Source organism: Andrena cerasifolii, chromosome 7 (assembly GCF_050908995.1).
Source record: "Andrena cerasifolii isolate SP2316 chromosome 7, iyAndCera1_principal, whole genome shotgun sequence".
NCBI classification, from domain to species: Eukaryota; Metazoa; Arthropoda; class Insecta; order Hymenoptera; family Andrenidae; genus Andrena; species Andrena cerasifolii.
Window position 1 is genome coordinate 2,831,894 of NC_135124.1, and position 22,310 is coordinate 2,854,203.

General features: G+C 38.6%; 1 protein-coding gene and 1 long non-coding RNA gene across 5 annotated transcripts; one reads left to right on the forward strand and one right to left on the reverse strand.

Annotated features, from left to right (window-relative positions):
* Positions 1 to 339: 339 nt before the first annotated feature.
* Positions 340 to 21,675, forward strand: LOC143371708 (uncharacterized). Its single transcript, XR_013086109.1, has 2 exons — positions 340 to 419; positions 21,603 to 21,675. It is a non-coding gene; the product is annotated as an uncharacterized LOC143371708 (long non-coding RNA).
* Positions 7,771 to 13,013, reverse strand: LOC143371661 (uncharacterized). 4 transcript variants are annotated; one of them, XR_013086085.1, is made up of 9 exons: positions 12,225 to 13,013; positions 11,487 to 11,612; positions 10,601 to 10,718; positions 10,258 to 10,519; positions 9,053 to 9,169; positions 8,865 to 8,955; positions 8,658 to 8,794; positions 8,339 to 8,554; positions 7,771 to 7,889 (listed from the first exon to the last, which is right to left on the reverse strand). XR_013086085.1 is itself a non-coding variant. In XM_076817109.1 (8 exons), the coding sequence occupies exons 1-8, from the start codon at positions 12,258 to 12,260 to the stop codon at positions 8,416 to 8,418; spliced, it is 1,026 nt and encodes a 341-aa protein (XP_076673224.1). In that variant the 5' UTR covers positions 12,261 to 13,013; the 3' UTR covers positions 8,109 to 8,415. The 4 variants fall into 4 exon arrangements, 3 of the variants coding, with proteins under 3 accessions (XP_076673224.1, XP_076673226.1, XP_076673225.1); XM_076817109.1 differs by lacking the exon at positions 7,771 to 7,889 and having other exon boundaries at positions 8,109 to 8,554; XM_076817111.1 differs by lacking the exon at positions 7,771 to 7,889 and having other exon boundaries at positions 8,109 to 8,554; positions 11,487 to 11,720.
* Positions 21,676 to 22,310: the final 635 nt, after the last annotated feature.

Sequence of the window (22,310 nt, forward strand, 5' to 3'; positions counted from 1 at the left end):
ATTTAAATTATTGCAAGCGATGAGTTTCATTTGTTTCATACTACCTACTGTTACTCTTTTGTCATTGCAAAAAGACTTTATAGCCATCTTTGCCTGCACGTGCATTTTACGAATTGTTAATTCATTTTGTGATTTGTTGCTTGTATGTTGAATACTTTCTGTATGATTTATTACCTTTGTTAAACATAAAATATTATTATATTCTATTTTCTTCTTTTACAATGGAAAAATTTCGAAACATAAAAGCAAAAGAAACTTTATATGCAGAAAGTGCATATTAACAAGTTATATTTTATTTTTATACATATTATTAATATTTTGTAGAGAAAGATAGCTCAGAAAATATTACCCTGATAGCCAAATCTGGGGAGCAGAATCTGACATCAGAACCGTAGTCGTCTGTGTCCGCATTTGACTGCGTTCTGAGGTGCAGAGCCTGAGGTCAGTGCCTGATGTCAGATCTGATGTCCTCTTATCTCTTTTTATTAAAACTTAGGAATATAAACTAATTCAAGAAGTACCAACAAGATGGAATAGTTCATATTACATGGTTAAAAGGATTTCAGAAATAGTTGATGCTCTGAATCAAGCACTAATTAAATTACGTAATGCTCCTGCATCGCTAACAGTGGATGAAATAATTGTTTTAGGCGACTTAAAAAACATTTGGTCTGCTTTTCAAGAAGCAAGAAAGAAAATTTCTGGTTCAAACTATGTAACGATTTCTGTGATTATACCCCTGAGTTACAGAATATATAACTACCTAAACAATATAACTAAAGATTTGAATACCAATGAAGAAAAAATAGTTGTGCAAAAGTAACAGAATCTGGAATACAAAGGCTCTTCTTTTACGAGTTAAGATCTGTAACAAGAATTGCAACAATTCTTGACCCAAGGTTTAAAAAAGAAGCTTTCAGAAATCTAAAAAACTCTAAGCAAGCCTCGCTTTTGTTGGAACAAGAAATGAATATATTTTAAGAGAAACAACAGCAACACAACTACAAAGTACAGAAACATCACCATTAACATCACCATCACGAAAATCTTTATTTTCATTTTTGGAACAAACAATTGGAGAAAAGAATAAAAATATAACATATGTTATAATTTTGAAAAGACAATTTTTGGAAAAAGAAGATGCCCCCAATAAACAAACAGCAGATTGGCAGCAAATTCGAGGAGATCCTGACGTCAGATTCGGGACCTACTATGTCCGCATTTAACTATAGTTTTGTGGTCAGAACCTGATGTCAGGATCTGACCGCAGATTGATATCAGAATTTGATCAGATCTTGCTGACAAAAACCGACTGCAGATTGGCGGCAGAAATCAGGCAGATCCTGATGTCAGGATCTGACCGCAAAACCATTGTTTAATACGGACATAGTAGGCAATTTTATATAGCAGTATAGATTTAAAAACAGTCCGAAAGTCTTAAGCGCAAATAATATATAGAACACGTATATAAGACCGACTTGAAAGATCTGATTCTTACCACATTTTATGGAAGAAAGAAAAGTTGGAAAACCATGTATTTAGACGGGTATTATAACATTTTTAATATTTTACTTAGGAGGTTGTTAGTCAATTGAATGCCAGGGAGGCTCAAAATAATTAATTAAACTTTTAAAGACAGTTCTTCCAAATATAAAAGAATTAATGATAACTATTCATTCAGTCATCTTAGGGTGGTACTATCATTAGTCGTTGCTTAAGACTAAGATCGCTTCTGGATTTTACATGATGATAAGCAGATATTCCCCAGACTTTGTCTTCTCACTTACGACCAATTCTTGCAGAAAGTGCAACACACTGTTCCGATTTTCTAAAAGTGTAACTACGCATGAGTAACGCGATAACCATCGCGTACTACACAATTTTAAAATTTTGCGGTCAGTAGATTGAAAACATTGTTGAAAATCGCGAAAAATGGCTGAGCGTTTGGGACTGCTATAAATGAATGTTGCGACTTTCCGTAATAATTCCTCGCAGACCTCGGGAATGGTAGCGCATGCTGAATGCACTACCAATGCAGAGGAGTGACAAGGACATGGCATGGTGAAAAATTTTTCACCCCGAATTTCTGCAAGTTTGGTCTTGAATGACGAGTGACGCCCTGTCATGACAGAAGCGTTATCACACGACAAAGCAAGAATGTTTTCGAACGGAATTTGCTTTTTCCACATGGAATTCCTAAATGAGGTAAATATTTTATCGGCAGTACATTCTCGCGCGTCAAGATTAATTAATTCTACTAATTCCGTTCGGACATCCAAAGTCTCGGATGCGACATACCGAACAATAAAGGACATCCATTTCTCATTGGTAGAGTCGGATGTCTCAAATACTGAAAACTTACAATTCTGTAAAACATGAGTAAGACGCTCTGTTTCCCGAGGACACAGAACGTTCGATATAATATTAGAACACTTTGTTCGACCACACGTCATATGTTCCAAAACATCAGGATCTTTCCCAACGTCTTGGAAGAATTTAAGAATCGCCTTTGCGGATTGATGCGAAATATTTTTCTCAGCAACTAATGCACCATAATGAAATTCCGCGATTTTTCTTCGTTCATCAAATGACAAAGGCGATTCCTCGCATTGCGATCTGAAATCGTTCGATTTCCTCACATCCATTCCATTTTTTTCGCAGTTTTAGATGTGGCACTTGGAATCCGCGTGACAGCCCGCAAGCAAATGATTTTTTACAAACCGAAAAGAAACACGAAAAAGGATCATCGGCGACCTTATGCAACCAGGGCTTGAAATCCTCAAGCCATTGAGGCATAAAAATCTTTCTCGAGATCTTAGCATATAACTATGCAGTTATTCGCGGAATTTTTTTAGATAATAAATATTTATGTCTCGCTGATTCCGCATGCCTTTTAACGCTTGACGAGCCGCAAGAAAAAGTTTTCTCGCATGCAGAACAGTAGAAAAGGCTTTTATCATTAGGAACTTCACGAATCCACGATCGGAACTTCTCATTCGTTTCCCACAACGACCGCTAAACAGCAGTAGCCTTTTGTAAGGTATTAAAGTATTTTGTCAGGATGTTTAGGTTGAGCACTTCAAGATTTTAATTAAAGATTGTGTCGTCGCGAGACACGCAGCAGAATATTGAACACAAATTGCGGATAACCCGTACGCCTTCAAATAATCGGCGATTGGAATACGTTTGAGCACGTGCTCCGAGTACATAAATTGACCCGTACGTCGTAATTTATGATGCCTCGATTCGCAAAAGACAGAAAAAGATTATACGGAAGATTAACGGAATCTCGATAACCATTCGCTTTAGACGAAATAACACCATTCTCACTATATCTCACAATTGGTAATAATTCTCGCACGTGGTTTCTCGCTCAACGCTCGAAAGACGAATGCCGAAAACACGAATCAACGCTGCGAGTCGAGACGCTCTCTCTCGCCCCGCTTATGTCGAAGCCTCTAGATGGGCGCACCTCGTAACTGATTTCCGCATTACACACGCCATCTATTATGCAAATCTTACACTTTTCACCTGTTTTCTCAAACGTTTCCATCGTAACCACGAAAAAAATAAAATGTGTAGGAAAAATATTATATACAAAGCAACAAGCAAATGCTAGCGTATAGAAAAGGGGAGATATAGGGGGCTACTAATTACAGACTACACTTCTAACCCGACAGACCCGAATTCACCAAAAACATGAAGACAGATTCGTTTTCTCTCTCGTCTTTCCGACGTTGTTCGAAACGCCGAGCTGACGGACACGCAGCTCCGGCGTAGTGTGCGTGCGTGGTGGGGGAAATTCTCGAGGAAACCCGTCCTCATTCTGGCATCACTGCCATAGAGACGGGTATACCAAATATATATTTTTACCAAGTTATGCATGAGTACGCATGTGTGAATGGTTTGGGCGCGAATTTTTCATTTGTGGAATGTATGAAGTTGGTAGTTACATATTAATGTAAAAACACACCGATGACAAGTGGCACGTGTACTGGTGGCGTCACGGGTGGGAAAAAGTTGCAGTCATTGCGAGCGGTACTCGAAAACCCTGAATGATCGAGCCCTCGGCCACTTATTCCCGCCGTGGTACTATTTCGCAAGGGAGAAGTGCTCGCCCGGTCGCCGCCTGGCGGTCGCGTCGTGAACTACTATTATTTAAAAAAAAATAAAAACGTTAGAACCTTCCTTTCGTCAAGACGAACAAAGTGATGTAATACACTTGTGGGTACAGTTCCTATTTACTGAAAAACCGCATTTCAAAGTATGCAACTTAAATTTTATATAATAGTATAGATATAGATAGATGAAATGATAGGCTATGTCAGCAGAATCTGCTCAATTCCTGCTGCCTATCTGCCTCCAAATCGCTTTGCACAGAATCTGATCGATTTCTGCCATTAAATTATATCAGCAGACCCTGGCAGCTCTCCGAACGTCGGTGCATGGTAGTAGTGGAATGCGCCCATGATGCGCTGCCGCCACTTTACCTGTTCGCGCGAGCGCGGGTTGCAAGATAAAATGCTGACCCTGCATATTCCTATGTCCATGAATACAACTAAACCCTCTTCTACTACAATCACATAAATGCATGCGTACATGGATTTCTTATCACGGCGCCTCTGGCGACGGCCAAAGGAACCACACAGAATTTGGCACACAAAATCGTTGGGGTAAAGGTGTTGAGTCGATATACCTGTCTATTATACCGTGAGAAAACCATTCGTATGCAATTTCCAATTTTTTTTCACGGTCATAGAACAAATTGCAGACGAGCCGTTTGCGGCAGTTTTCTGCTGCGGCGATTTGCGCCGTGTTCATATGAACGACAATTCACTGTTACGTTTTGCATCCTACACTTTCATTTCACATTATTTGCTCATACAATCTAGTCAGCTATGTTAATGCTAACACCTAAACAACAGACCAAAAAATCTTCATTTCGTTAATAAAAATTTGAATATCTATTTCGAACGTGTTCTTGCGTCAATAATCGAATTACTCGATATAAAGTATTGTACATCTGCCTCGCCACCAAGCGGCAGCTTTCATCGCGGTCAAGCAGCATGTAAGAAGCATACAGTGTTATTGCAAAATACTCCCGCAGTGGCAAGTGGATAATGGAGAGGGAACACCTACACCAGTGGCGGTATATGTGTGCGTAAAACGATGGGAAAGGAACCGACGCCACCGCCGCAGCGATGCCCCGATGGGCGGTCCGAGGGCGCAAGCATCAGAGATCGGCGGGCTTAAGCTACACTGATGGAGGGGAAAACACCTACAGGAGCGGTGGTTATGTGTGCATGAACTGCGTCTGCATCAGTCACGCACACATAACCACCGCTCCCTGGCAAGTGCTCGAAGCCAACGAAGCGGCGGGCATGCAACGGATAGGGAAAACTCTAGTAGTGTGCGTGTAGGCACGTACCCTTAAGATGAAGTTCCACGGCATGTGGCTCGCCGGCTCGCGCTCGCCAAGCCGACTCGTCGAACCTGGGCGTGTCGAGCCAGGACCAGGACACCTTTAGAGCCTAAGGGCACACTACTATTTTATAAAAATTGTTTTGCAGTTGTTTTGAATGAACTTGTGTTTATTTCAGAGACCATAACTGTTATAACTTAAATTATAAAAGTTATGGCATAAAAGTTGACATCTTTCATTAAATGATTTTGGTTCTGAATAACCATTATCGATGATGGATATCGTTTTTAATTGCAAATAACCATTATTGGCAACGAAAATACTTTTTTGTCACTAATAACCAGACAACGCAAATTGTTTTTGGTTACGTATAACCATTACGGCTGACCAGTTTCCTTTGAATATAAATCCTAGAAAAGATGTAATAAATGGCATTCTAAATCCTTAACTGATGTTATATCTCTTCGGAACCAAAGAAATACCGGGTAGATACACTGCACTCCTGCAATGTTTACATTGACATAGGTCACGTCCCGCCCTTGGACGGGCAGGGAAACCGGCAGGTGAAGTGCTACGAGCAATCGCCTGCGTCGGGCACGTAGGCAATACACGTTAGGTTTTTCTTAGGATGGATTCACTATACAGGGTGATTCTCTCAGTGCGCTTGATCAAGGAAATGCCGCCTGGTCAACCGTGACGAGGTCAACCCCCCGTGGTGCCTCTCATAATTTATGGATTTCGACACTCGAAGATGTTGGAGTACCTATTAAGAAGTGCGAAATGTCCCGTTTCCGTATTTCTCATCAGATCTCTGCGAAAACGGTGCCAATCGATTTCTTACGTTTCGCCGATGAAACTGACACCAAGAACGACGCAATTCGGAGCATAATGAAGGAAATTACATGAAAAATTGATTTGCATAATTTCAAGCTAACTTTGTTGAAAATAGTCCGATTTACATGACATTTGGTATGATTTTAATCGCGAGAACGCCAATAAGCCATTGGTGTCACTTCCATATCGATACGATAAAGAATAAAAAATTTCTTGATACGCTGAAATGAATATTTCACATTTTCATCCTGGACTGCGGGGAGCCAAGGATTCATATCTGTTTCAGAAATAAAATAATTCTTGGAACCGATGGATTCCTTGTGTTTTTCCGATGATAACCATACCAAATGTCATGTAAATCGGACTATTTTCAACGAAGTTAGCTTGAAATTATGCAAATCAATTTTTCATGTAATTTCCTTCGTTATGCTCCGAATTGCGTCGTTCTTGGTGTCAATTTCATCGGCGAAACGTAAGGAATCGATTGGCACCGTTTTCGCAGAGATCTGATGAGAAATACGGAAACGGGGCATTTCGCACTTCTTAATAGGTACTCCAACATCTTCGAGGGTCGAAATCCATAAATTAGGAGAGGCACCACGGGGGGTTGACCTTGTCATGGTTGACCAGGCGGCCTCTCTGATCAGGTGCAACGAGAGAATCGCTCTGTAGAGCTTTCCCTATCTGTTGCATGCGCGCCGTTTCATTGGCTTCGAGCACTCCCTTCCGCGCGGCTCGTAGAAAACGCGATGGATGCTCGCGTCCTCGGACCGCCCATTGGGGCATCGCTGCTCTAGGGAGTGATCAGAACATGGACGTAAAGGACGGTGCATAGTTGCGGGGAGTTGAAGGAAAAGACGGAACAGGAATCGCCTCTTTCAGCCATCTTGAGTCGGTCAACTTGTGGTGCACTCTGTAGGCGAGATTACTTATTAGTACTAGCGTAACTTGACGTTTGGCGTAAATTGACGTGGATTGGCGTCGTTTGGTATAGACGTACACAGTAAGAACTTGCGGCGTCGGTTCTTGTGTAATTATTTATAAATACAATCGTAAAAATGCCAGTTCGCATCGTGAAATGATAGTAAACTAGGACTTCCACGAAAAGTTGAAAACAATAGGACACAGATGACAGCACTATTTTGACCAACACAAGATGGCTGAGAGTATATCGTCCCTCCCGCGGAGATCTTCACTCCCCGCGTCCATAAGTCTACTTTATGCACCGTCCTTTAGGTCCATGGATCTGAACAACCTGTATCGTCGCTGATTGGTTGCCGCCATTTGTGGCAAAAGCGGAAGTAGACAGAGAAAGAAACTGTAAAAAAGAAAGATACAGAAATACGGGTAGAAAGAGATGGATAAACAAGCAGCTCGGAAAGCACGCAATTTAGTAAATGTTTAGGTTATGTTATTTCCGGTTTTGCCACAAATGGCTGCGGTTATACCGATCACTCCCTGGAGGATCACTAGGCTTGACTAAGTTTGCTTGGCTTGACGTTGGCGTCGGTTCGTTTCCCATCGTTTTCCACCTTGGTGTTAACTGATTTGACGTCATCGCGTCATCATGCGCATGCGTGCGTGTTCCCCCTCCATTATCCACTTGCCACTGCGTTAGTATTTCCGGGTAACACTGGAAACATGCGACCTATATGTAGTAGTCGCTAGCTTCCTCTGTGAACTGCTTCATATAAATCTATGTTCTGTTAAAACGCGGCGGCATACTTCCGCAAACCGCTTGTCTACACTGGGACTTAGAAAGTCAATCAGTTCTATTCAAATCGCACAAAATTGTATAATTATGAAATTCTTAAAATATGTATGCCACACAAACGTCATATAACTAGTAAAACTTTATTCGTATACATAGCAAATACGTATATACATGTCTACTATAATATTAATATTTTCCGATTTGAACATACCATGTGAAGTACTTGCAGTTAGTAGGCATAGTACATACACGTTCCTTCGCCGAAATCAGTGTATATAGTAATAACGAAGACTCACTCCTTCATGGAGAGTAACATCGTAAGATACGACATGCATGTTCTAAAAGCCTTAAAATTGAAGTATATTTACCATTAGTTGCCACTTACATCACGGCGCGACGCACAGGCTTGTACAAATGTAAACAGCCGTATCATTTCTATATTGTTTTATACCGCTCCAAAATTCTCTATGTTCAGCTTGTACAATCCTCCTGCAGTCAGCTGGCAGCGTTTGCTAGCCCTCAGTTGCATTATGTTCATCACTCTTTGCATTTTCGCCGACATGCGGTACCATTTGGAGCCGTAGCTATTACAAGATCCTCCACGAATTACACTTGCTTCGATTATAATTATTGCCGTAGTTAGTAAATACTGCACCCCTCTCCTGTGTTAGGTAATTGAAAACGTACATATGGTCGAGTACCCCTGTGCTATATTCCGAGAGTATTTGCCCGGGCAAACTGAGAAAGTACAGATGAAATTTCTGTCCGCCGAAGAAAATTGCGTATCTGACGGCTTCTTTCGTGTCATCCAGGTGCATAACCACCTGCGAGAAAGAATGTCAGTGAGTTCATCAGTTCCCCGCGCCGGCATCACCCCAGTGGATCGTCTCTTACTTGAAAAGCTGTGACGGTAGTCCCGATCATGTTGAATCCGACTTGAAGCAGGAAGGTCATTCGGTTCGTTCCATCCAGGAAATCGAAGAATCTCGAAACAGAAACGCACGAACGGATTAATTGAATTCTGTGGCATTGGTCGCTGCCTTTCGGTCGGATCAGTTTAGTATTATTCAATCAGTACAAACTGGATGGCTTTATTGTGGGCGACCACGCATTCCCTAATTTTTTGGAGTCCATCGTCCATCGAGGCACGTCCCATTGTAGCAACACTGTTACATTCTGTTGCTTTTTCAATCATACATCTGCGTTTATCACAATTACTCGAATGAACAAACGTTTTCTGTATTTCTTGCGAAAGTAATGAATATGACGGTCGATCGAATTCTTGTTGATGGAACAATTGCAATGAAGTTAACGATGTGCGATGAATGAAACGTCGATTACTAAATTGTAAATGCGTTGCACGAACACTTGGGAAAATTTCAAGCACCTCGGTCTTCCCTAGGGATTGTAACACCGGTAAACTGGTTTATTGGTTAACCGGTAAATCGCGAGAAATACCCTCAAATTTTTATCGGTAATTCGATAAATTACATGTACGAATATAGCGTGTATCTATGTATATGGGTTTAATAATTCCTTCGGTAGCTACTACATTATCAATGAAAGAAAAACTTGGATTACTAATAAATACGAAAACCGAAGTACCCCATGAAGAACCAACTCTGATTAAAAAAAAAATTAAAAATCTCAATCAAGTCATCAAAATAGAATTGACGTATTTGCAAGAAGAAAAAGAAAGGGAAAATATATATACAAATGGCATATGATTAACAAGTGACTACCCGACCAACAAGTGTAGTATCTGAGAGCTTTTTCCGCGGCTGGGTTATTTTGTTAAAAAATTAGGAGACCAAAGTTTAAACAAAATATGTTTTTTGCGTGATTATATGTTAAAAAGAGTCGATAAATAAAAAGCATTTAATTATGTAAGTAAGTTAACATTCCTTTCATTGTTTTCGTGGTGAAGATCCATATTTAATAAGTTTGCTAATATTATGTATTTTGTGTTATATTATTTTATATTTTATGCTCAGTATAGTTTTATTTGCATATATTTTTATAATGCTCGATCAGATTAAAAAAAAAAATTTCTTTGTTATTATTTTTCTTTGTACTCTTATATTTTCAATGCTTTAAAACTTTAAATAAATATCGGTGAATTACCGGTAAACCGGTTTTGCTCGGATATTTTACCGAATTACCGATAATTGAAAAGGTTGATAAATTGACAATCCGTAGTCTTCTGTGTTCATCTATATGTAGGTACAAAATGCATGATACAGTGACACAGTGTGGTATTTGAAATTCCAATGTTATACATATTTACCCGCATATGGCGAACAGTGCAGATGCATGATGAGTGATGATCATGTTTACGGAATCCACGGTCACTATAGTTACCAGAGTGACAAGGCCACACCAGACTGAATGCACGTATATCGTGTAAAAATGGTCATCGTTGTTCACAAAGTAGTAAAGACTAAATAATTCTTTCCGTCCCCGTGTTTCGTTCAGCGGCATAAATATATCCAGCATTGGATTGCACAGTGGGAGTGTCACGAATGATCCAAAAAATGATAACATGAAAGCTGAAAAGTAACACGTAGTAACTGACCCGAAATTTTTCTCACAAACAGCCAGTGCGAAAACCACCAGAATAGAGTACCTACTTCTGTACATGTACGCGAGTTTGCCCCCTTTCCTGGTAACTTCCTCTAATATATTCATGTCCTTGGTGAACACTGGATTTTCCCAATCCCTTTCCACGCTGAGAAATACTTTTCTAAACTACAATATTTGAAACTTGTATGGTACCGCGTGTTTAACGATCGTCTGCTAGTAGGGTGGGGTGGGGCTAAAAGTCCTGTGTTTCGTATAAACCTGTGTAAAATGTAGTACTAACAATTTAGAGACATCTGGTGTAATTTTGTATAAACTATAACTATTATGCTTTACATTCACGAAGTTCTTTTCTTGCCCCGCGCACGGGGCAAAAAGTCCATTGCATAGGGTAGGAAGTCCCTAATGTCTTTTCGTGTAATATTAAACTAAATAAATAAAAAATCTCATTCAAATCAACAAATATTTATTAAACCAATTCTTTTTGGTATACAATATTGAAAGGAAAGCATGACTTCTTTAACAAAAATAAAAATTTAAGTCAGAGACTCACTTTGAACTAAAAACTAAAAAAAAATCATTCAACTAAAACAAAAACAATATTACTTTTATACTTTGACCATCTTATTATGAAAACAATTAATGAAATATACACTTTCAGTCTGAGGGACTTTTTGCTCCAATGGTACCTCTATAGTTTCTGCGATATATACGTTAGAACTATATATACTTGGCTGACACGCTTTTAAACTGTAAACACGACGTATTTCGTTTAGTTTTCGATACATAAAATGGCGACTCTGTGTCACCTCCGTTTCTTCTCGCATTTTACATAGTATTGTATACTGCCAAACTCAATACACTGTTTAGGAATAGAGATTTTGAATTTGGGACTTTTAGCCCCACCCTACCCTACAGTAAGGAAGTTGTACGTACATTTTCTCGGTTAAAATGCAGGCTTAATAATTTCATGAGAGCGATACAGAGCGCAACAAAATGTGGTAGGGTCGCGATGGCTCCGTCCAAGTTCTTGTCGGATATTGACACATAGAATTGCAATACCTATCGAATCACAGACCACGATCGTGCGACAACATTATCGTGATTACTATTTATCGTAAACTGGGGGAACATTGGCAGTACGGGGTAACATTTGCATCTACTTAACACCTGTTGAAAAGGAAAAGGAAAAAAAATTATGCATTTTCACACTTGTAGTACAATCACAAACGATGCAATGTTATAATAGGATACCTAAACCAAATTTAAAAATGCTATTTAAAAAAATTAAAAATAAAAAAGAGAGTACATTGAACATAATAAGAAACAAATTTAAGTGTTAGTGTAAGTTCAGATGTGGTAAAACTTTAACTTTTTAGTGCTATTTATATATGATGTGCCAATGTTACCCGGTTACGGGGTACAGGCAGATATTTAACATGTATTAAAGTAGGAAAGAGACAAAAATTTTAAGCATTTTGACACTTGTAGTGCATTTACAAAAGATGCAATGCTATGATAGGATACTGAAAGCAAATGTAAAAATGTTAATTTTTATATTATATAGCAAAATGTTCCAAGAAGATGCCAATGCTCCCTCATTTTACGGTACTTGCACGTTTTTGGATATTCTATCGGTAACATACAGTAAGGAAATAGAAATGTTCCACTTACCGTCGGTATCACCAGGGTTACTATACTGCCCACCATCACAATTACGATGAGTTTGTTCTTGAAGTCTGTTTGAGACGGATATTGTCCAAGAACTACTAGGTACTTTTTCAGTGGTTTGTAGTGAGTGACGTCGAACACGCCGCCACCTCGCCTTCCTCTTCTCTGAAGCACCGAATGCCCTGAATTCGATCAGGCTTTCGATTACATTTGAACATTAAGATAAATTATTGCACCGTTACTATAGTAAATGAAGATGCGTGAGAATCTGATTAAATAACGACTAAGAAATAACGTGACAATTATGCTTCATCATTGGTATATCAGCGCATCAATATTATTTCAGAAATAAATTCCTTCCCACCTACAGTAATTTTAAGATGAGATTCTAGCCGTGAAACAAATGTGATTGTAGAATACGTAGCATGGTTTCATCTTACTAATCATATTTCGGGATCTTTTGCTGGCAACTTCTGCGGCCTGCGCCGAGACCAACGTGAAAGGTTTTAGCAAAACTGTCCTGTCGCAAGTATACACCTAGTTTTATACGGCTGAGAGAGAAGAAGGTGTTCCGTCAACGGGAGGAGTGTGCTTGAATTTTTGATGGAGTAATATGAACGTGGGAATCTTGCAACCGAAATATATGGTGTACAAATGACGGGTTGTCACAGGTGATAGATCGATATCTTGTCTCCTCCCGTACTGGTGCTCTTAACTTCGTTACATAGTTTACTTGTCAAACTTGAAGCTAATACGTCATACAATAAAACGTATCTACAGCCTGAGAAATCTTTCAACGTTTTCGAGTGCAGTTGTCGGGTGGATCCGAGGAAAGTAGTTGCCATTAGAGGGAAGAGACCGTGAAGAGTAAAGAGGAAGAGAAAATGCAGAATAATCAAACACGGTACCTGCCTTTCTTTATGTTGTAATTAAAATTATTGTTTCTTATGAGAGTCGTAGTATTCTTTTGGGAAATCAATCGAAACCTTTGGTATTTAATCGAACATTGTCGGAAACACAGTAAACATGCCATCGAAAATATTGAGTAAACATACAAAAGTTAACATGGAATTATGATTTCACTCGTGTGCTCGTCATTAGTCGTTTCCACACATTTCCAGTACCATTTACTACTATCTGTCAATTGCTGTACTCCTTCATATCCTTTTTGGAAAAAGACACCAAACACAGGGATACATAATATAAACAATAGACAGTTTCCAGTGACGATGAAAAATCATGCCCTTAGTGAAGTCACCATCATAAAATACGATACGCAGAATTAACGATCTTAAAATTAAAGCCTGCTCGTATGCTACAGTGACTAAGCCAGGCATGCCCAGGACCCCCGTTTCCGGGCGCAGGCGCAGATTCGAGCTTCGAGCTCGTTCAAGGACAAGCGAGTCCGCCAACAGAGTGGGGAGCGGCTGCAGTAGTGGGAGCGGAGCGTTTAGGCGTGTAAAGGCTCCCCCAAACCAACGCGAATTTTGCCGCGCGGAGCGGATCCGCCGCGGATCAAATAACACTGCCTATAAGCCACCACGTATAAAAAAACTGCTGCCTTATCTGATCCGCGGCGCGGACCGCATATTCGCGTTGGTTTGGGGAGCCTTAATGCACAGGCTAACGCAGGGCTCTCCCGAGTTTGACGCTCCGAAAATAAGGCACATTTTGAGGAATTTTTTAAAAGAAAAATATTGAGTATTATAATTCCAAACTTTGTACGTTTTAGTACGAGCTTAGCATCGAAGTGAACCCCCAAGAATTTAATAGCGTCGGAGTTGTATCTAGTCTGGTCTCCTATGTTGAATGCGATCGACCCAGTACTAAGGTTCCTATTATTGAATACAACAATCTCCGTTTTCTCCAGTGAGAGGTCCAAGCCGATGACCGACAAATTAACTCTTATCTCCTCAACAGCCTTCTGCCGAGATATTCTACCTATTTCCAGTGATGTGCTTCTACAGTAGTAGTAGTATAACCAGGGGTATTCTAACTCGTGAGCGCTGAGGGGAGTCCGGAGGAGTGGGGTGGAAGGGACTCAGGGCGCGGGGGATTGGCTGTGCGCACACGAGCCGCGGAGTGGGGGTACTAGTAGCTGAGGAGGGGATCAGTCCTGACCCAGCCGCTGCCGGCAACTCTTCAGACCCGATCCGCCGCCGAAATTTTTCAGACCTAACCGAGAGAGGGGATGACCTTCAGACTAGGCCCAACCCCGAAAAATTCTCAGCCCGCCTGCTCCGGAGACACGTCAGTGATGTTGCGGGGTATTCATCTGGGAGAATCCCGTCCCACGGTGCGGGGTTTTCCAGGACGGGCCGAAATTGGTGGCTATGATACACTCGCATCTTTCTTTTTTCGATACGAAGTTGAAAAACATTATTTTATTAAAAATCCGATCCCTATTACTGTATGTGTATATGCTGATTTCCTTACCGTTCTTTAGGTAAATCTGCTGTATCCCAACAATATCTCTGCTGTATTTGGCACTTTATTTACACTTTGCACCACGACGTGGTACAACCAAATGTCAAACATTTGTTAATGGCCGTGCAGCATCTGCAGGCCCTCGCGTGTAATTCGTATCTTGAAACATTTGATCGGTGGAATTTCTGCTGACGCCACATAATTCTTTCCATGATTCCTTCGTATTTTCGATCATCACTCGCACCACCGCCGCTGCCCATGAGATGCGGTTTTCATAATTATAAATCCATTATTTTTTTGTTTATTTGTCCATCTTCCTCCTTCCCTTCTCGCCAATTTCTATAAATACCACATAATTCTTTCTATGATTCTCGACTATGATGCGTTTGACTTCAACAAGTATCATATTTCGTTCGCGCGTTCTTCACACCGCCAAAATGATATCATCCCGCACAGCTGCTTCCTCACAGGGGATTCAAATTACACCTGATCGTGCGATACGCTGCGGCTTTAAGATTGAAAAACATTTTGAAAAATTGTTAGCTTTAGAATGTCTGTTTGCCACATATTGGGTCGCTAGATCGGTGTGGGAGGGGATTAAATTTATTATTTCTCTGCGTTGGGGGGGGGGGTGCTGTTTGCTACATATTGGTTCCGTAGATCGGTGCGGGAAGGGATTAAATTACTATTCCTCTGCGCGGAGAGAGGGAAAATATATGTTTGCTGCACATTGGATCGATAGATCGGCGCGGGGAGAGAGAAAAATTTCTGCTGCGGATGAAAAATCCTGAAAAATTTTCGGGAGTGGGCCATATTACTTCAATGAGGTCTAAAAACAATGACGACAGGTTTCGTACCCTTCTGAATTGTGTCATTTATACCGGCAGAAGAATTTTCCTGACCCACACTTGGCCAATGACACTTTTTTCAAAATAATTAGATTTGTAAGTACCTACTTGCCTGTTTGTTGTTTACGGGTTAAAGGTTGCTAGTAAGAAAGCGGTCAAAACTATTGTATTGTTCTGAAAACAGTGCCTGCTTCATTAGATGCGCAAGTTTTCTACAAATTTTTTTTCTCACGGTTGTGCCGATCCGAGGTTACCACCCTCTAACAAAGCAATTCAAATGGATTATCTCAGAACGAAGACAGTCGAAATTCACCCCAAAAACGGCACGATGTCGATTGCCTTTTGGTCATCTGGCAGACAAATGGTTCCCAACGAACGGTTCGGAAACAAGCAATTGTCCAGCGTAAAAGATGTTGAATTTTCGCCTCGCTCTAAGGCCGCTTGTGCTCCGTAAGACGGATCAGTGCCCACTTGCGCCCCGTCTGCCAGCTCCAGTGTGTTTAAGGCAGGGTTGCCAGGAAAATCTCTATGCGTAGGAGAAGGGAAACACATACACTAATACGATTTGTGCACGCCATGTGACGTCACCGCGTCACCAACACAATATACCGCTATTGCTGTAGGTGCTCCTCTTCTACTACGCGTAGAAATTTTTCCTTGCGGTCAGTATCTCTATCTTGCTCTTTCCCCTGCAGTGGCGCATTGTTACGACTCCACTATCCTCCCTAATTGCGTCATTCCCAGGGCCTGCTAAATGGATTATAGCCCAGGGGCGCTGGTGATCTAAGAGCGCTTAAGAATCAAGTATGTTGAAATGCTTTTTTTCAATCTTTTATGAGAGGAAAGACACGAAAACTGTTAAGTCCACACGATATACCGCCTTGCACCGATTGGGAAGCAACTGTACCCTGTACAGTGTATAGAGTTGGTACGTGACAGGGTGCTCAAATTTGTTAAGACGGCCCTGGTCCCCTCTTTTCCCGTTACCCGAGAGGTGGGGTTAACTTAAGGATCGAGCGCCGGCACCGATTGATGCAGCGGCACCTAGGGCTGTACGCGGCTTATTACTACAGGGTTCCAAGCAATAAAACGATAAAGGCTAACTGCAGTTCATTTTCTACCGAGAGAATTGTAGATTCTAATTATAAGTATTTTGAATGTTTGGAATTTCTTGTGTGTACCTGATTAACCGAGAGATTTGAGTGACTGGAATTCTTGGGGACCCCAGTGCTCGTTGCCACTGGGGCTTCCAAGAGGGCTAGTTATTTCAGCCTATACGTACGAGCCTGCACCGTACACTACTGCAGTTTTCCCTATCCGTTGTACCTACACCCGCGATATCATTGACTTCGAGCTCCCCTTCTGTGCGGCTCTGGAGAACACCATGATTGCTCGTGCTCCGAAAAGCTCCGATTAGCCCTGACTGCCTTAACACAATTACATACCCAAAATATCCTAAAAGTTCACTGCCTGTTTGATTATACGCACACGACTCAATATTTCGTAAGATACGAGTAAATTTCAAATATACCTTTCTACAATGCAAAAATAAAAATTCCAAGTTATCCGTATTTTGTATTTAGGTATATAGTTTTTAGACATAACCGTACAGAAAAACGGATTAACATTTGACTAGAAAAATTAACAAAATAGTGTTATTTTATCACGTATTAGTTAAAGAAATCGATTTGTCTCGAATCTGATTACGCAACTGGATTCCTTATAGAAAGATGCACCTTTGCTACTCAAATAGTTTATCTACTTCTAATAGCTTTCAAGATATTCGATCAAATAGGTTTCTCATCCCTAACTTTGAAGGCTCTTTTCATCCCAGGTGAAAATTGAATGCACAGGATTTCATGATATTGAGGGATACGTAATATTATGGCAGTAATTTCGTTGTGAGTGGAGCATAGACATATATAGACGGAGCGTAAGCTGAGGGGGTGTAAGATTCGCGGTAAGGGGAGCGATACAGGCAAATCGGGTAACGCAATGGATATGCATGCCGAATGCTTCCGAAGCTAACCCGACGTGCCTGTATCTGACTTCTGCCTTTTCCCCTCCAAGCCTACCGTTCCCCTCGCCGAAAGTCCCAGCTTCTGCTTCGTCTATATGTGTCTATGGAGTGGAGATGTAAACGAAACCTGAAGGTCAAATGGAATTTTTAAACCATAAAGAATAGATTTATTGATTATATTAGAACTGATAATTAAATGAACACCTTACGCTTATTTGCATAACAGCGTATATTAATTGAACAGAGTGAAAAGGTTACATGTTAAGTACATGATGCAATAACGTACAAAGAAAAAAGGCATGAAAAGCGCCGCAGTGCGGTCAACTTACAAACTAAAGATCCATCTCAGAAATGGTTGGTCGAATGGTCAGGGATCATAAACTAACAGATTACAAAGAGAAGGACCAGATTTTCCTGATTCTTACAATTAGCCATTATTACCATATATAGTTCACGATGATAAAGAAGAAGAAAATTGGGAGATAACGTTTTTCTATTTACAGAAAGACAACAATAAGTAGATGCTACATCAAATGCCCAATTATGGGATTATTTAGCCCATGATTTGGCAATGCAAGTATTGTATTAATGAATAGCTTTTAATATGTAAATATTTGAATAATTTATATGTACTATTGCTATAGTAAATAATTAAATATACCTAAAGAAAAAGTTGTTTTCTTCATTAAATTCTTTCGCTACTTGACCAATGTTTTTTGTATTATATCTGTTCTATAATATTCCGCTAATTTATGATCTAGAGACGCGGTAGCGTCTTGACGCCAAGTACATGAAAGACACCCTGTATATGTCGACTGTCGCTACCGCCATCATTTACTCGTCGCATGGCTATTCCAACCTAACCTGAAACTTATTTCATTAATATCTCATCACGCCTGCAATATTTTCTAAATTTAAAGGCATTTTTCTTGTGCAAACCGCATATAAGCTTTCGAATAACACCAGATTCAATAAAATCGGTCCACGCCTGACAGAGATATCGTAATATCGTCTCATGAATCAGTCGGAAATGGTAGGATTAGGATTTTTCTTCTGATTCTTCTTCTGATTCTCCAACCAATTTTGTCGACATAATACGTATACGCGTTACACGCACATCTTCAGCCAAAAGAAAACTAACACATGTCTTGTTCGTCGATTCGTCGACTCTTGGGACCATTCGGCAGGGATCGTCGTCAGTCATTGTACATATACCTATGTATACTTGAATTCACCTACCAAGTGCCAATCCATCATAACCTCTCAAGTGTCAAATAAGGTAAGTTGTCCAAACTTGAAATGTCACGAGTTTTTACACTACATAAGAGACTGAATTATTGTCTCAATTAACTAGGTAAGTCGTCAAAATTTTTTAATTTTTTTTCGACAGAGAAGCATCTTCTTTCGCATCAGTTTCAGGAAATTTGTACCACGCATGTACAAAATAATATATTATAACAAATTGCATTGCATTTAAATTGCCAGATATTTTTATACCAGTAATTTAGAGTTTTTATGTAAAGCTTATAGAAATGAAGGGGACGCACAGGACTAGGATAAAAATTACAGGGACGCACAGGCTTGGATAGAAATGAAGGAGACGCACAGGCTTGGAGGTTGTCCGGAGAAGTTTCTGGAAATTTTTCAAATAAGATAAATCGACAAAATTTGTCAAAAGGCATAGCATTAAGAATTAAGAAAATACATTCTGGTTGACTGCTTGCAATGTAGAGCAAGTCACATTAGTGAAGAAAGTGTGCTGAAAACACATCTCCCTTGATGCTTTTCAATTTTTTGTGAAAGGCATTTGTAATAGTTTAATAAAATCCACAGTAGTTGTCACGCTATTCATTAATTCATTAATAATATTGTTGGTTCCCATTAATTAACAATATTTCAATTCACCAATAAACAGATTAAACTAATTTTATTCCAAAACCAATAAAGTGTGTGTTGAAAATATTGGATCTCTTCGTTCATTTTTGCTGAATTATCACCATTAGCATTTAAATTTCCTGCAACAAGACTTTCTTCCACACGCTCTCACCTCCTTTGGACACATTTTGTAGTCTCTACACTTATAATAGCAAAATGCCACTCTATTTCTATATATAAGTTCTACGTTAAGTTGTAACTAAAATAACTAAAATGTGGATTTTATATATTTACAGATAATCGAAGCAGAAGATGATACAATGTGATCTACGTCAGAGAAAAAATTTATTGAAACATAGTATTATTATTATTATGATTATATTAATTAAATGATTTTATTCAGCTTCGATCCTCTGTTTCCTTCTTGTATGCTTGCTTTATATCTGAAAATTCAAATTTAAACCAATTCCACCAATCCAATTGTCTTGATGCTTTGCAGGTGTGCAAAGTTTGGATGACAATGCAATATATTTATAAAAAAAATAACCCCGAGAGGATGAACAAAATATCCAGTCATCAATAAACACTACAAGCTGTGTGAAATCACCACAAAATTACCTTTGTAATTGTTTCAGAGAAAAAAATGAATTACCAACAAAGTAACAAGACGATCAATACGTGTACGCAGCACTAATTTATCCAACAATAAAAAAATGTTCCAACTATTATCAACTGATCTACATATTTGCAGTCTCATCAGGATTTGCAAAAAATTAAGTTGGTTCAATAGTACAGACACATCACTGAATTTGTTTCATAAAGCCGTTCTATGTTTTTAAATATTTAAAAGTACGGAACTTCCCATATTTTAATAAGTTAACAAATTACAAATACTAAATTTCGAGGAAATTAAATTTGAATACATTGCAAGGAAGCATGTAAAAATGCATCACAGTAGAGTAGCAAAAGCTAAAGGGAGGTAAGATATGGAAAGAATGCAAAGAATGAGTTGTACAATTGTCGAGGGGGTATACATAAAGTATGATACACTAGGGAAGGGCGATTCTACTTGATTCTTCTAGAATCGATCGATTCTTTTTCTGAAGAAACGATTATTTTACCGATTATTTTAGAAATCGATTCTCGATAACTCGATTATTGTCTAACCAAGAATAGAGAAAAAATCAACATTTTTTCTATCTCTGTTCCACGAGGGAACGGACCTCCTCCGCGCAACGTATCCCCATAGCATTGTTGAGCATTGTCCATCATTGTCTCAACTGCTTCCCTCGTGGCTCGTGGAACATAGTTTGCCTTTCTGTGTTTAATAGTAATAATTACTAGGTGAGTATAAATTATCTGAATCTGCCAGGCAAGTTTGCTAATTATTAATAATCGCTATGAATAAGTATAATTAATTTTGTTTATTAAATAACTTTCAACTTTATTGTTAATACAAGTTTTGATTTAATAAAAATGAAGCATGATATAATTAAGGTTTTAAATGTACACTCTGTATTTTTAAGAATTTTCTAATTAAAATCCTTTATTTTTCAGTCTCCACAAATGAAAATGAAATCCCATAAAAAACTTCAAAAAAGTAAAAAAATACGACAAGTACATGAAAAAGTCGAGGACTGAAAAGAGTATTATCAAACAAAACACAAAAAATAGAAAATAATAATAAATATAATATTAAAAATCATCTGAATTCATTCCCTACTATGCAAATTATCTTTGTAAAAAGAAGTGAGATCCCCATAAAAAAAACTTTAAAAAAGTAAAAAAAATTACGCCAAATACATGAAATCAAATAAATCACAAAAAATAGAAGATAATAATAAATACAAAATAAAAAAAAGATGTGAAATCAAAATGAGCTGCAAGTACATAAAGGTGCTTTCCAACTGCACTTAAGTTGACACAACTACATATACACAGCTAAAATGCTGTGTTCCTACATTCCATTACTCATATGGCGGACATTTTAATTAACCCATCAAAAAGAATCCCATTTAAAAACATTGTCGTAAATTAATAGATTTACAAAATTAAGGATATACAAAAATTGCGACAATTATAACAATGGCTATTTATTAAATAAAATTTAATAATAAAATTTTTAAATAAAATAAAATAAAATTTATTTAATACGAATAAATATTTTATTCAAAATACTTGGCGCTGCGAAGCCGAAAAAATGATAATTAGCTTAGTATTAATAATTTACAATAACTCCCTTACGATCTAAAATACATAATATACATATACATACTAGAAAGGCTGTCAGATTTATTCTACATATATTTAATTCTAATATCGTACGTAGCATATGCACATGCACACATACACACATTCACGAACGCACGCACAAGAAAGAGAGAAAAAGATTAATGCAATTTATACATATTTATTTAGTTTAGCAACACCAATTCGGAGCACAGCGCCAAGTATTTTAAATAATAAAAAATATTCATTCGTATTAAAATATTTATTTGTATAAAAATATATCTGCTTAATATTATTTAATACATTTTTTTCTTTGTATAAATAGCCATTGTTATAATTGGCGTAATTTTTGTATATCATTAATTTTGTAATGCTACTAATTTACGACAATGTTTTTAAATGGATTCTTTTTGATGGGTTAATTAAAATGTCCGCGATATGAGTAATGGAATGTAGGAACACATCATTTTAGCTGTGTATATGTAGTTGTCATCTTAAGCGCAGTTGGAAAGCACCATTATGTACTTGCACATCTTTTTTTTATTTTGTATTTATTATTATCTTCTATTTTTTGTGATTTATTTGATTTCATGTACTTGGCGTAATTTTTGTACATTTTTTAAGTTTTTTATGTGGACTATACAAACCCGCATACTTTTCTATTGTTTCTACAAGTTTCATAGAAAATTC

Bases quoted from the DNA above. Each gene is read 5' to 3' on its own strand.
- LOC143371661 (XM_076817109.1), bottom strand. From the start codon at position 12,260: ATGGTGGGCAGTATAGTAACCCTGGTGATACCGACG. The intron at 8,956-9,052 runs GTTTGTACTGAT...TTCTGTTTCGAG, and splicing joins GCCCACAATAAAGCCATCCA to ATTCTTCGATTTCCTGGATG. The intron at 8,795-8,864 runs GTAAGAGACGAT...TCTTTCTCGCAG, and splicing joins CTACCGTCACAGCTTTTCAA to GTGGTTATGCACCTGGATGA.